The sequence below is a fragment of the Naegleria fowleri genome (assembly GCF_008403515.1).
Source record: "Naegleria fowleri strain ATCC 30894 chromosome Unknown tig27, whole genome shotgun sequence".
Classification (NCBI taxonomy): Eukaryota; Heterolobosea; class Eutetramitea; order Acrasida; family Naegleriidae; genus Naegleria; species Naegleria fowleri.
This window is the reverse complement of record NW_025407959.1, coordinates 402255-417655: the sequence shown is the minus strand read 5'-3', so window position 1 is coordinate 417655 and position 15401 is coordinate 402255. Positions and strand designations below refer to the sequence as shown.

General features: G+C 35.2%; 5 protein-coding genes across 5 annotated transcripts; 4 read left to right on the top strand and 1 right to left on the bottom strand.

Moving 5' to 3' along the window:
* Positions 1 to 127: 127 nt before the first annotated feature.
* On the top strand, positions 128 to 3490 carry FDP41_001675 (uncharacterized protein; the record flags this gene model as incomplete). Its single annotated transcript, XM_044704785.1, has 1 exon — positions 128 to 3490. The coding sequence occupies one exon, from the start codon at positions 128 to 130 to the stop codon at positions 3488 to 3490; it is 3363 nt and encodes a 1120-aa protein (XP_044564045.1).
* A 110-nt stretch (positions 3491 to 3600) lies between these two features.
* Positions 3601 to 8451, bottom strand: FDP41_001674 (uncharacterized protein; the record flags this gene model as incomplete). Its single annotated transcript, XM_044704784.1, has 1 exon — positions 3601 to 8451. The coding sequence occupies one exon, from the start codon at positions 8449 to 8451 to the stop codon at positions 3601 to 3603; it is 4851 nt and encodes a 1616-aa protein (XP_044564044.1).
* A 368-nt stretch (positions 8452 to 8819) lies between these two features.
* On the top strand, positions 8820 to 11296 carry FDP41_001673 (uncharacterized protein; the record flags this gene model as incomplete). Its single annotated transcript, XM_044704783.1, has 3 exons — positions 8820 to 8904; positions 8953 to 9408; positions 9453 to 11296. 3 exons carry the CDS (start codon positions 8820 to 8822, stop codon positions 11294 to 11296), a joined length of 2385 nt encoding a protein of 794 aa, XP_044564043.1.
* A 125-nt stretch (positions 11297 to 11421) lies between these two features.
* On the top strand, positions 11422 to 13041 carry FDP41_001672 (uncharacterized protein; the record flags this gene model as incomplete). Its single annotated transcript, XM_044704782.1, has 1 exon — positions 11422 to 13041. The coding sequence occupies one exon, from the start codon at positions 11422 to 11424 to the stop codon at positions 13039 to 13041; it is 1620 nt and encodes a 539-aa protein (XP_044564042.1).
* Positions 13042 to 13228: 187 nt separating this feature from the next.
* Positions 13229 to 15172, top strand: FDP41_001671 (uncharacterized protein; the record flags this gene model as incomplete). The annotated part of the gene is made up of 1 exon (XM_044704781.1): positions 13229 to 15172. One exon carries the CDS (start codon positions 13229 to 13231, stop codon positions 15170 to 15172), a length of 1944 nt encoding a protein of 647 aa, XP_044564041.1.
* Between the last annotated feature and the right edge of the window lie 229 nt (positions 15173 to 15401).

Sequence of the window (15401 nt, the reverse complement as noted above, 5' to 3'; positions counted from 1 at the left end):
TGAATTCAATTTTCGAAAAATAAATTTGAAAAAAAAATTGTTGCACCTTCTTGTTGAAGGACGGACACTCGAAACAAACTTTCGGAACACGCTCATCATCCACCCACCAACATTTCGTACTTTCAGAATGGTCAAACCCTATTATCGTATTGTACCTGAGAATATTACAGGTATGATTGCTTCTCCTCATGCTTCGATCCATTACTATTACAATCATCATCATGGTACCATGGTTCACCCGACATCAACAACAACAACACGAGAGTCTCATCGACTCCTTCACAACAACAACAACAATAACACCACTCTACCTCCACTCTCAACATTTTCTTCTCTCATTCTCTCTCCTCTTCTCTATCAAATTGGTATTTGGAACACGAGAGAAAATTCTCTTATTCAAACCATTCTTCCACAAGATGAATCCTATTATGGTGGTTCTATTCATGAAGGAACTATGAAATATAGTAACATTACTTGTCTTTCCTATTCACCACCATTCATTGCAGCAGGATATCAAAATGGTAAAATATTAATTTATAATTTACAAACTCAACAACAAGTATTGTATGCAACTGGTCATTCAAGTAGTGTGACTTGTTTACAATTTAATAAGGATACTTCACTGCTGATGAGTGGAGGTGATGATACAGACATTGTGTGTTGGGATGTCACTGCAGGTCAATCCAAATATAGATTAAGAGGACACAAAGGTAGAATTACAGGATTACTATTTTTAGAAAAGTCCAATGCACTCATTAGTAGTAGTAAGGACATGCTCATAAAAATATGGGAACTGACTACATGTCATTGTGTTCAAACATTGATTGGATCTCGTAATGAAATATGGTCTATTTGTGTAGATCCATTTGAATCTCGATTATTTGCTGGTAGTACAGATAGTGAAATTAGAGTTTGGAATATTCAAGTATTCCAAAATAAGAAATCCCAATATTTTTATGAAAATGATCCAATCTTTATGGGAACATTAAAGAGAAGAGATGAAAGTAGAGTATTACAAATGAAATTTGATCCAAGTGGAACTCTATTAGGTGTCATTGGAGCTGATTCCAAAATATTGGAAATCTTCAAATTGAGAAGTGAAAAAGAAATGGAAAAAAAAAAGAACTCGAATGTGACCTCAACAACACCAAATATGGAATACAAGTGGTGGTTACAAGTGAAATCCAATTATGAATTGAGATCTTTTGATTTTAGTCCCTATGAAAAGTGTTATGATTTAAATCGAGAAGAGATGAACAATGAACAAGAAGTGACTAGTACTATGGATTCTACTATTGATACTGAAAGTACTACTAATTCTACTACTAATACTACTGATCCTACTACCACTACTACTATGGATACCACCATCACCACCACATTTAAAAATCCATATTCATCTCAATTAGATGATCGAAAACCATCAAATTTCAAATTAATTGTCTCTACTCTGCGTAACACGATTGAAGAGTACAACATTGAACCATCCAAACTTGTCAAGATTCAACAGAATGACCACTCAATGATGGATGGTATTTCATGCACACACATCATTGAAAGACAAGGACATGGTACACCTGTTCGTGCCATTGCCATTTCACCCGATGATCCAACCATCTGTTTATCATTGTCTTCTAAAGAATGTCATATTTGGAATTTAGAGACTATGAAATGTATCAAATCATTGAATGATGTTGAACATGGATTATGTGCTCTATGGATTCCATCGACGAATCATCGTTACTGTTTGATTGGTACTAAAAAAGGAAATATTCAAATTTACGATGTGAATCTTTCGGAATGCATTGAAAATATTCAAGCTCATTCAGCAAGTGTTTATAGTATTCAATTTATTCCTCCATCTCAAGAGAATGATTACAATGGTGGTATCATGAGTGCAAGTAGTGATAAGACTGTAAAATTCTGGGAATTTGAAATGAAAACAATTAATAGTAGAAGTAGTATTACTACTACTACTCCTCACAAGAAACAAGTTCTATCATTGGCCATCAAAAATGTCTTGGAAATGAATGAAGAAATTATTGCCATGACCATTTCAAAGAATGGTAAATATTTGGCACTCTCTCTATTGGATAATACTGTGAAAATATTCTATTTGGATACCATGAAATTCTTTTTATCCTTATATGGTCATAAATTACCAATCAAATGTTTAGACATTAGTAGTGATGAACAATTGATTGTAACAGGAAGTGATGATAAGAATATCAAGATATGGGGATTAGACTTTGGTGATTGTCATCGATCTCTATTGGCACATGAACAAGGTATTAGTGCCATTAAATTCATTCCTGACACTCATTACTTTTTTAGTGCATCCAAAGATGGAAATGTGAAATATTGGGATGGTGATAAATTTGAATTAATTCAAGTGGTGACTAGTCAATACATTTCAAAATCACCACTGTGGTGTATGGATGTTAGTTCTGATGGATTAAGAATGGTTGTATCAGGACATGAAAGAGCTCTTTTTATTTATAGACAATCACAAGAAGATTTACTATTTTTAGAAGAAGAGAAGGAGAAGAGATTTGAAGAAGAACAATTAGAGAAGGATTTACCACACTCTCAACAATTTAAAGATTTATCATTACCTGGAATGGAAGTGACTCATGCTGGACAACGAAGTATGGAAACCATTCGAGATGGTGAAAAATTAATGGAAAGTTTAGAGATTGCAATGAATGAAGAGATTGAATCGATGCAAAACAACCATTCAACAACAATTTCAAATAATCCTCTTTTACTTTCTCTCACCATTGAAGAATATGTTTGGAAATGTTTAACACGTATTGCTCGATCAGATTTGGATATGGTACTTTCAATTATTCATTTCTCTCATGCCTATTTCATTTTAAAACAATTGGACAAGTTGATGAAAAAGAAATCAGTAGATGTTGAATTGAGTACACGAATCATTTTATTATTAATTCACATTCATTACAAACAATTAGTTCAAAGTCAATCCGATCAAGATACCTTTGATTTGATGCAATCCTTGCATGAACATGTGAAGAGTGCATTACAAGAACAATCTCAAAGAATTGGATTTAATATTGCTGCTTTGAATTTTATAAAGAATCGAATGAAGAATGAACAAGAATTATTTGAATTTACAAAACAAGCCAACGTGAATGACATTGTCAAGTCCTATCGAGAGAAACAACGTGAAAAGAGAAGAATTGCCAAGTATGAACAAGAACAAGCCAACAATAAGAAGAAGAAGATTCACAAGAGAATGAGCAAATTTAAGGGACTATTGGAGAGTATGATTGAAAAGATGGACAATGATCCAACCAAACAAGTCATTTTTGAGAGTAATGACCCTTCATTGAACAACAAACAAAAAGAAGGATTGAAGAGAAGGCTCAAAGATTTGGAAGATAAGAACACGAAAAAGCTAAAAGAAATGATTTATGATCCAAATGAAGAGGAGGATTTGATGAATGAACTAGCCAGTTGGGATTAACTAGAACTTGAATAATATATTGAGACTAGTTCAAAGTTTTTAACAAACACAAAGTTTTCCTTTTTTTTAACTTAGAAGTTTTTTAATCATCTTTTGAGTCAAACCAAACGTTAACACTCAAAACATCCAATCCAATTAGTCACCGTGTTAAACACCAAAATAATAACTCCATTCGTTCTCTGTTCCTCTTCTTCAACAAAATTATTGGTCAGTGTAATTTCATAACACAACATGTCTTGATGATGTGTCTTCTTCAAAAATACCTTCTTCTTTTCAAAGTAATATCGAATGCATTCAATAAAGTTAAAAATCCATTTCTGTTGAGAGAGTGTGAGTCTAGAAAGAGATTGAGAGGCAGTGAATAGATTTTCAACATTCAATTTCTTGCAATGAACACTGTAATTTGAGAGAATACCTGTTTTGGTCAATTTGGAAGTTCCATATTTTTGTCGAAAATGTTCCATCACTTCCTGTTTAGGTATTGAAATGGATGCTTCTCGATTCATTGCGTCCATCAACATGTAAAAATCATGCATTTCTTCCACTTGAAATGAATCTCTCTCATAATACAATAATGGATGGTAATCACTATGAATACTACTACTGCTACTACTTGTACTCATGGTCGATGATGTAGAAACTCTTGAAGAATCACCCTTCTTTAGAAATGAATTTGTTTCAATTAATTGTCGATGTTCCAATCTATTTTGAGGATCCAATGCAAATATTTTGAAATAACTTGGTTGAGTCCAACATTTAGTTATATATCTCCATGATAAATGATAATCTTCATCTTGTAACATTCTTTCAATTTTTCCTAATTGTGGTAATAAACTTGAATTGATATTATGTTTAGTAAAATAATGATAACACACACGTTGCCATACACTTTCACATTGTATGAAATTCTTTAAAATCTCTGTAGAGACAGCACACAAGGTATTGATGGTTCTCATTGAAAATGCTCTAAAACTTAGAATGTGAATCCAAATGTCCATACTGAGAGATTCAAGAGTGGAGATTAAGAATTTGGTGTGTGTTAAAAGAAGAATGTGTGGAGGATTAGGAGGAGTAGTAATAGTAGGAGTGGTAATAGGACTAGTACTACTGATTTGAGGAGGATTACCATTAGGAGGAGGAGGAGGATCCATGGTGTGACTAGGAGTGGTGGTGTTATGATAGGAATGAGACATACCAGCAGCAATCCTCACATGCCCTGTCATTGTACTACTCTTGTTATTACAAACAGGATGATTCATGTGGTGATTGTTGTACCTCGTTTGTCGAGCATCATGTCCACTACTACTACTACTACTACTACTACTACTACTACTACTACTAGTACGACTAGTTGGTAATAAGGTGGTGGTATGTCTCGCACGATAGTGATGATGTTGGTGGTGATGTTGATGGTGTTCTTTCATAGTAGTAGTCGTAGTAGTCGTCGTAGTAGTAGTAGTAGTATTCACAACACCACTCTGACCACTCTGACCACCACTCTGACTACTCACACCACCGCCATTACTCGAGATGAATGGTCTCTTCATCACTTTTTTGACCAATATGGATTCATTTCGAATGGCTCCCTTCTCTTCCAAATAGTTCATAATAGAATGACACCAATGATTGGAATTGCTGAACAACAATCGTCCATACAAGATGTGTAACAAGTGAAGTGGTGTAATACAATTATCATTTTCATGATTAATAAAATTGTGAATTCTCTCTACACCATAGACTTGTTCAAATTTAGAAATGAGTATTTGAACAAGTGGATAATGACAGATTCGAATGGCATCAAATAGAATGTGTTCTCTTCTCTCAAATAATTTCATTGAATGACAAGTAAATCCTCCAAAGATTTGTTGACTCCAATGTTGTTGTGAATAATTGTGTTTTTCAATAAATCGAGAAATGACATGTTCATCATGATTCAATAGAGTTTCAATGTCTTTTCTTTCAAGAATTGTTGTTTCAATGTCTTTTTCAAGAAGTGATGAGGATGCATCTGATTTGATATCCATATGTAGGGGTGGTACATTGGTTGGAATGATCGTAATTGAACCACTACTTGCAGCTACTTCCTTAATGGTGGTAGTAGTTCCTGTTGAGATTCTTGTTGAGGTTGGAATGGTTTCCTCTTGATCATGATTCAACACAAAGAACAAATGATCAAATTGATCCATGTGTTTCAAAAATAATACAAAAAAGATATTGAAAGAGGATTGTACAATGGGTTCAATGATGAGACGAGTTGGTGGTGGTGTTGTGTTGGAATGAATCATTCCATTATTACTATTTTTAGTATGATCACGAGTATGATCATTAGTAGTATTTTGATGATGACTAGTAGTAGTAGTAGTATTAATATTTTGACTAGTAGTAGTAGTAGTATTAATATTTTGACTAGTAGTATTATTATTATTAGAATCTTCTCCAACACAATCTCCACTATAGATACTTCCATCTAATTTACATAATAAATGTACCAATTGATTACAATTTCTCACCAATGTATGTTCTTTCCAATTCAATCGATCTTGTGACAGTGATCCAGAATAGATTAAATAATTTTTTTGAGAGAGTTCAATAATTTTCAATAGTGTTGAATATTCTTCTTGTGGTGTTCGAAGATTGGATTCTCTCGAGTGATCTTCTGATAATCGAATAGTATTAATAGTATTATTATAAATAGTATTATAAATAGTATTAGTATTATTAGTATTATTACAAATAGTATTAATAGTATTATTATTATTACTATGAATAGTATTATTATGAATATTTTGGGAGAAGGAGGAGGTAGATGGTTGTTGATGAGAGGGTGGTGGTGGTGTTTTTCTTTTAAAAGTAATCATTCGACTTCGTTTCTGTTGTTCTTGTTGCTGTTTTTTCAATTCCTTTAAATTGTTTTTCATTTTACAAATCTTTTTAAAGGTGATATTTCCTAACAGGTAGGGTCGAATCATTTCACAAAATAATACAAATGGATAGTATTGAGTATATTTAAAGAACATAAAATGTTCAAATATCCAATTCTTTAAATCATCATGATAAGGTTGTTTGATTGTACTCAATCCAAAACTAGTACTCATGACATGTTTGTATTTTAAATATCGTTTCACATGAGTTTTAGTGAGACGTAACAGAAATGGAAGAATTCGAGAAGGAGAGAGACATGAACGATAGGAGAGAATGGAAGATGGTTGTTGTGAATGAGAGGATGTGATTCGTTGTGCATGTGCATGTGGTTGTTGTTGTTGATGATGATGATGCATGGCAATTAATTTAGCACTTAATCGATTAATTGTTGCATTACTACTACTACTACTCGTACTCGATTCCATGTTGTTGTTGTTGTTATTTTCTTGTCGTCCAGTAGTAGTAGTAGAAGTCGTGGTCGTGGTGGTGCTGTTGCTATTGGTGGTCGTGGCAGTGAGGACCTCTCTCAAATTCCACTTGTACACATGAACTCCCGCTCTCCGAACTGTAAATTTGTAATCTTGTGAAAACTTACGACTCATGGATCGATGTGGAGACGATGGTGAGGATGAGGATGATGCATTCATTGCAGTCGTCGTCGTCGTTGTTGTTTGAGGATCCACTAGTGGAAAGGAATGTGAGGTTGGATGTATGTGGGGTGGTGATGATGAGGCTGACAAGGATGATGTGGATAGACTGTAAGGTCTTGTTGCACCATCACCACCACTACCACCTCGTCGTTCCAATGTACTACTACTCATTTCCAAATCAATAATGGCATTATTTAACAAATTCAGTAAGATGATACATTTTTGTAAATATTTAGAAATACATTGATAATCCAATGAATTCAAAGGATTTGAAGAATAGTTAGAAGATAAATGATGAGGTGAGGAGTGAGAAGAGGATCCAAAATCCAATCGATACATTCCATAGTCACCACCAAATACATTCGAATCGAAATCATCATCAGCACCACCACTACTTTTAAATAATTGTGTACTACTATGACCAGTACCACCGTTACCACTACCACTACCACTACCACTCGAATTCAAGCCAGAGCTGTGATTCATGTTGAGTTTTGAATTTTCAAATGGAGAATTTCCACATGAACCATTCTCTTCGTCATTCCCAAGGTGATGATGATGATCATTCTGATGTTCCGTACAAGAGAACAAACCACCACTACCACTAACACCACCATAATGACCAGTATTGTTCATATATGAAGGATTAAATATCCATGCAAAATTATCCAATAGTTGCAAATGAAAGGGATGACTTTCACTAAAGACAAATCCATTCAATGAAAGTGTAAATTCCACACAGACATGATCGTATTGATTGGATTTTTGTTTTTTCTTGTTTTTCAAGTATTTGAATGGAGATGAGATTCCAATACCGCCATTGCCACTATTGCCACCACTAATCGGATGTGAAGAATTATTCTCTTGAGTGGATTCAAGAATTAATAAATATTCATTGCTGTATCGTTGACTCTGATGAGTTGAGTAGTTATTGTTGTTATTGTTGTTGTTTGAAGACTGAACAATGGAATAGGTGAGTGTGGGTGTCACTCCAAAAAACATGTATCGATCCAAGATCGTTTGAATATATTTCTGTATTTGATGAATATAGGTTGGAATCATGGTGGTGTCATAATTCAATCGTGTGCATCGGTTAATGTTCTTTAAAGGAGGAGGAGGAGGTGATGATGATGGTGGTCCAGAATGGATGGATTCTTCTCGGGTGTTGTCATGATCGTTGGTGGTGGCATGACGATGATGATGATGGTTTGAATTGTGATTGTTGCTTAAAAGTGTTTGGTGAAGAGCAGTACTAGTGGTGGTGGTGGTGGTGGTGGTTGAATAAGAGGAGGATGAAGAAGAACACGAACTACATGAAGAGACAAGTGAACGATGTTTGTTGTGTGTATCAGTAGTGTTGTTGTTGTTATTGAAAAGAATTGCATTCATTGTTGTTGCGTGAAGAGGGTTGGAAGTCCTGTTATTATTTCTTTTTGGAAATCGAAAGATCATCATCGACGTCAGGGAAATTGCTGGGTCAATCACTTCCGCATCAGTAAAAAATTCAACCAACTGCAATCCTGTTCGAAATTGTTACGGACCGTATTGGTTGGAGCACAATTAATTAATTAAAACGTTAGCTCGATCCAAATCATCGTCGTCATCCTCATGAACAATAATATAAACGTTTGGATGTTCTTTCGTATCGTTGAATTGTGCATTGACATTCTGATGGACCAACACTGGCGCCAAATGAGTTTACGGTTGCAACTCGATTGTTGGTCAAACACACGACGCTACGACGAGATTAAAAAAATATGGATGTTCTCTCACCGACCACACAGGTGGAGTCCATTCCTCTTGGGGAATTGACTGTAAAGGTACCACCCACTAGTGCAATGAGTAGGTATCACGGTGTCATTCAATGATCCGACATCATTTTTATGAAAGTGTTCCAACCCGACAAAAGAAAGAAAAAAACAAACCAACTTCATGAAATTAGAGTCAAAGAAAGGCAAATGATCGAAACTCAAAGAAAGAAATTAGCTTCAAAAATTGATCGTGGACTAGAACGAAAACGCTTATCATCAGCATTCACTCATGCAAGGAAAGAAGTATCAAATGTAAATAATGTGTTCAATATCAAATCTCCGAGAGATTTTTCATCCTCATCAATGTCAAACAACATTACAACCAAGGAAGACGAGGAAGAGCAAGAAGACGATATATTATTCGGACGAAAATTTCATTTTGTACATATTGTGGAGGAAGATGTCACAATTACAAAAGCATGTAGCAGGGCTTCAACTGCAAAGACATCTTCTCGAGAAAAACCTTTAAGTCAAACTTATTTTGTTCCTTCACTTGTTGAACTTTGTGCCAGCGCTATCGCTAATAACTTTGAACGTACGTAATTTGAATGGTCTATTTTTATACTCATTTCTTTTTAGAAAGACCAACCTTTGAAAAAATTCCTCAAGAACTTCAACAATTAATCTCAAAAAAGCTTCCTGTAGATCTTTCCTTACAAATTTCAGTACCCTTAATATCCGATGATGATTATTGGAAAAAGTGTTGCATGATGCGATGGACATTGGGTCAATTAGGATCTTATTGTCGAAAAGATGGAAATGACCTTTTTATGGAAGAACATCCTGGATATGTTGACGATGTAATGATTAAAGGAAGTTTTAAAAGTAGAGTTAATGCAAGAAAAAAGACGTCCAAAGCATCAACCATAACACCACAAGGGGACGGACAAAAAGAAAAAACAAAAACTTGGAAACAGTTATATCTAGAAATCAATTTAGATGAATTCTTCGAAACCATACAACCTCAAAAAACAGTTCTCCAAGAGCTAAAAACAATTTTTTTACAACCAAAGCCTGAAGAAAAAACCATTCAAAATTCCGAACTCTCTACTCTTAGAACACTCCATCAAATTAAACAAACTTTGAATGAAGAAAAAACACTCAAGGAGGAGCTTACCAATATTTTACAAGAGCAACAAAAAAAGAAAGGAAAAAAACAAAGTCAGACAGACCAAGAAAACACAGCAGAACAGCCAGAGTCAAGCTCTTTACTGAATATTTCTCATGTCACTGAACACAAAGTTGACAACAGTGTTTCAAAACACAAGTGTTTGCATTCCCATTTAATGAGACCTAATGTAAATTATTATCTCCTTCATTGTAACACTCTCACAGAAGAAGAACGAGAACAATATCCTATTGATAAATTCAAAGCAAAGTTGAAAGATTTGTTTGACGGAATTCAAAGCCAAGGCACAAGCAGACTTGCAAAGATAACAAAAGATGATGACATTTTCACGTTTTATGAAAGTGCCATTCAAAAGAAAGAACAAAAATTTAACATGAGCAATGAATCTAAAATGCAATACTGGCTTTTAAATAAGAAAGAACAACTTGAGGAAACCGATGAAGAAGTGCAACAAATGTTTGAATTCATCAGGAAGAAGAATCAAGAGCACTTGATGGAGCTTTGTGAGTTGTCAAAAGACTTTATCTCTGAAATTAACATTCGAGGTTTAAAAGAGCACGTTGATTTGCAAGAGTTGTTTGACGCATTGCCGAATCTGGAAATAGTGAGAATGGAATACTCTGCAAGAAATGTCGGTATGACCTTTGACACTCTAATGCTCGGAATGAAAAAGAGAGATTGTCAAATGCTAGCCAAGATTCTAAGCGATCCAAAAAAGGCTATCAAACTTCATAGCTTGATTCTTTCTGAAAATTTAATCGATGATGAGCAAACCAAAATCATTACCAGTGGATTATATCAAAACACAAGAATAACCTTTTTGGATTTTTCTCACAACAAAATTAGTGTGGAAGGTTGTAAATCCATTGCTGCCATGATGAAGTGCAACAAATGTTTAAAGACACTTCTTTTATCAGACAATGAAATTCAGACGGATGGAGCCTTGTATATTGGTTCTGGATTGAAATTTAACAACACGCTGACAGAACTGAATTTAAGTCTTAATAAGATTAGTGACAGTGGTGCTGTCTCGATTATTGCAAACGCTAAACACCTGTCAAGGTTAAACCTTTCAAATAATGTAATTACCGATGAAGGTGTTTTGCATTTACTCAAAAAATTAGAAGAATGCAATGAAACAAAAGAAGATCCATGCATTCCAAAGGTGTTAGATCTTTCTGGTAATTTCATTTCTTCTCAAACATGCAACAAGCTCACCGATCTTGCTGGTCCATTCGTTGAAAGCCTTGACATGAGACAGAATCAAGACATCAAAGAAAGAATTTCTCTGTAAAAATGGATGATTATCTTATATATACTATCATAGAGGTTTTTTCGAGAATAGTTCTTTTGACGACTGTCACGATTAAAAATTTCGAGCCATCCACCCGCCATTTTCTACAATTTTTTAAAGAAAAAATGTCCTCAAATCCTCCTCCACAGCAATCAACTACTCCTCCTGCAAATAACAACAACACAGCATCTCCGAATACGACACAACCATCAAACAAACCTCCTTCAAACACAAACGCACCACCATCGAACACTCCACCAAAAAAAGATGAACAAAAGAAAGTTGTTCAAAAATTGGGTAAACTAGTTTCCAAGTTCAAAATCAACCCTGAAGGAAAATTCAAGCTAGGATGGGATGTCTTTATACTGATCATGTGTATGTATAACTGGGGGACGGTTGCCTATCGTTGCTCCTTGTACAAATGGGACTATTATTGGATAGCCATCGACCTTGTGGTGGATATTATTTTGTGGCTTGACGTTTTATCTCGATTTCGGATCACCTATCTGGAATTTGGCCTTCCAGTAACAGATGCAAAAGCAATTGCAAAAATTTACGTAAAAAGTTTTGGATTTTATGTCGATGTCCTAGCTAATCTCCCTTTCGAGTTCATTGGGTATTGGGCCACTCCTCGGTTCTGGGTCTTTTATCGAATGAATCGATACTTGCGAGTGTACAGATACAACGAAATGTTTAATACTTTTGAAGAGGGATTTTCATTTATTCATCCTGCATACATGAAGCTGATCAAGTATATTTTACTTTTCATCATTGCTCACTGGTGTGTGGCATGTCTTTATCTCTGGGTGTTAGAAACTGAAGGAAATCCATCTCCTGACTTTATGCTCGGAGACATTGCCGACAGTGATGGAACTCAAATTCTAAGAGCAATATTTTGGGCTGTGGGCCAAATGAACGGATATGCAAATACAAATCCTATCACTGACTTTGAAACATGGTGCATGCTTGTTGTTACAGTGATTGGATTGTGTCTCTACGTTGCGATTGTCGGTACTGTCGGTGCTATTTTGGGAGATTTAAACGCCCAAAAGGAAGTGTTTGAAAACTTTATCGACGCAATTAAGGCTTTCATGAATTACAGAAAACTGTCGTCAGATCTTCAGGGAAAAGTGATTGAATATTACACCTATTTGTGGAAAACACGTAAAACTCTTGATGAAAATCAAATGTTAGATGAGTTACCTGAACACTTAAAGATTGAAGTATCACTTTTCTTAAATAAGGATATTATCCAAAAGATTCCTTTTTTCCAACATTTAGAAGAACAATTTATCAATTCACTTGTTCTCAAACTCAAGCCTAAGGTTGCTCTACCCAACTCACTCATTGTTAGAAAAGGTGATATTGGACGAGAAATGTTTTTCATCAATAGAGGATCAGTGGAGGTCATTGGTGAACCCAATGAGGAAGGTGTCATTCCTGTGTTTGCTACATTATCAGAAGGGCAATTCTTTGGAGAAATGGCCATTATTAACAATACCAAAAGAGGTGCCTCTATCAGAGCAAAGGGTTATTGTGATCTTTCGGTTCTCACGAAAGAAGACTTTAAATTTGTTATGGAAACATTCCCAGAAACAGTGAGAGAGGAAATCAATGTGGAGGTCAGGAAACGACAAGCCCCACCTCCGTCTGCAGGATCTGCTTCAAGACCTGGAACGGCAAACCAATCGAGACCAAACACAGCAAACCAATCATCAAGACCCTCCACAGCCAACAAGCGGTAGGGAATGAGATGGGGTGAGGCTCAACCTCAGCCTCAGCTTCACTCAGCTGTAATAAACAACCTTGTCTAGTTTACAATAGCAGATGAATTTGCTGAGAGTCTCTCGTGAATTGAACGTTGAATAAATCTGAGAGAAAACAAATTTGGTGAGACACTGATGCCCAGACCACCACCACAACAGCAACAACATGTTCATTGACGACCACTCGTATGCTCGACTTGTATTCTCGAGTACAGAAAGAAATTGCCACCACATCTCCCTGACATCACCCACCAGCCACCATCATCAGCAAACAATGAGCAGTACAAGTTTCAGCACCATCGGAATTGGAGGAGAACTTACGAGCAGAAATACATTATCTACCTCTCATGTACCAATGAACAATGAAGAACATCGAGTGCTTCTGAATAGTAATTCTTCAAGTAATGACGATGAAGAATTGTTGTCCATCAAAATTCCTTCTTCTTCTTCAACAACAACAACCACTATTCCCAACAACAACCAGAGCATGATGAACCATCATCATCATCCTTTGAACAACAATAACTTTTTTGAGACAACAACACCATCATCATCATCATTCTTTTCGGAGCAGTTCATAGCCCCGAGTAGTACCAGTAGCAGCAAGATGGCCAACACCACCACCACTTCGACTACTGATCCACATCAAGCTGCCATCTCCTCTTATGATGATGATGAGAAATATCATGGTCTTAAAGAATCGACCAAATTATTATTCTTTGATTTGACACATTTACCTTCATACATTCAATTCATATTACCTGCTTGCTTTTTAACTTTTTGTTTCATGGTTTCTGGTGTTACACAAGAATCAATATTTACCACCTATAAGGGATTTGATTATGGATTCTTTTTGACTCTGTGCCAATTTGCTGTTTATGCATTCTTTGGAGCCATTAATCGGAGATTGTCACTTGTGAATTCATCTTCTTCCAGTATACTACCAGTACTAAGGAATGATGATGCATCTTCTCCTGTCATGAACAACACTGCCAACCATCATCCATCATCACTCACTACACCTCAGAATGAAGTATTAACACCATTATCACCTGTGAGTGCTCATGTCAATCGTTTGGAAGGAGACGACATGGATGTAGACTCTTTTAGGACTACTTCATCCAATTACTTGAAATATTCAACACTTCCAACCTATCAAAATAACACCATTGTGGTGAATCACATTTATCAAACACCTCCTCCTTTGAAATATTATTTCATGTTAAGCACTTTTCAAGTCATTGGAATGGGATTAGGAAATGAATCGATGGCTTATCTGAATTATCCTACAAAAATTTTATTCAAAAGTTCCAAATTATTAGTGACCATGTTTGTTGGAGTTTTATTATTGAAAAAGAGATACAAATATTTAGATTATGTTGCATCTTTATTCTTAATATTTGGATTACTCACTTTATATGGAACTAATCAAAGTGTTTCTAATATCAAATTTGAAAGTATTGGAGTTTTACTCATTACAGGTTCTTTACTCTTTGATTCCATTTCTTCAAATTTACAAGAAAAGATTTTAAGAGATTTAGAACGAAGTGAAACTGAATTGATTTATTTTGCATACATGATTGGTACCTTCTTTCTAGTATTTATTTGTGCCTTTACCAATCAATTAATTCCACCCATTGCATATTGTATGGAACATCCATCTATTTTAATCATGATTTTTATTTATTGTTTTATTAGTTATTTAGGTTCAGTCTATGTGAATAAGATTACAAAGAGATATGGAATTCTCATTACTCTCACAATTACAAGTACTCGAAAAGTATTGAGTATTATATTGAGCTATATTATATTTCCTAAACCTATTCATTTCAATCACACCATTGCAATCATGTTGGTATTCACTGGAGTTTTCATTCGAGTATACTGTAAACAAAAGAAGGCTATTGATCGATCTTTGAACTCTTTCATGAATCGAATGATGCAAATATTCAATACTACTACTCGTAGTAGTACTAGTAATGGAATGATCAATCATCATGATCGATTCTTCTCTCATCGTTATTTCAACAATGGTAGTATTGGTGGTATTGGTAGTAGTAGTAATATTGGTACTGGTACACAGTCATCCATGGATAAATGTGAGGTGTGAGATTAGTGCGGTTAGTATAAGGAATCTCTCCTTCCACTAGTTATAGGTCATGACACTCGAGGTGCACCTGGTGTTCATATATTGTTGATTTGTATCTCTCTCTGTTGAGGGACCATTCTCTCCATCATGGAGATCAACGAGATTGCACATATCAAGTCCTCATTCATGAAAGGTATTTTTGCATTCGAATGTACATTAGAGTGTTTTCACTGTGTGTGATCCTAGGATA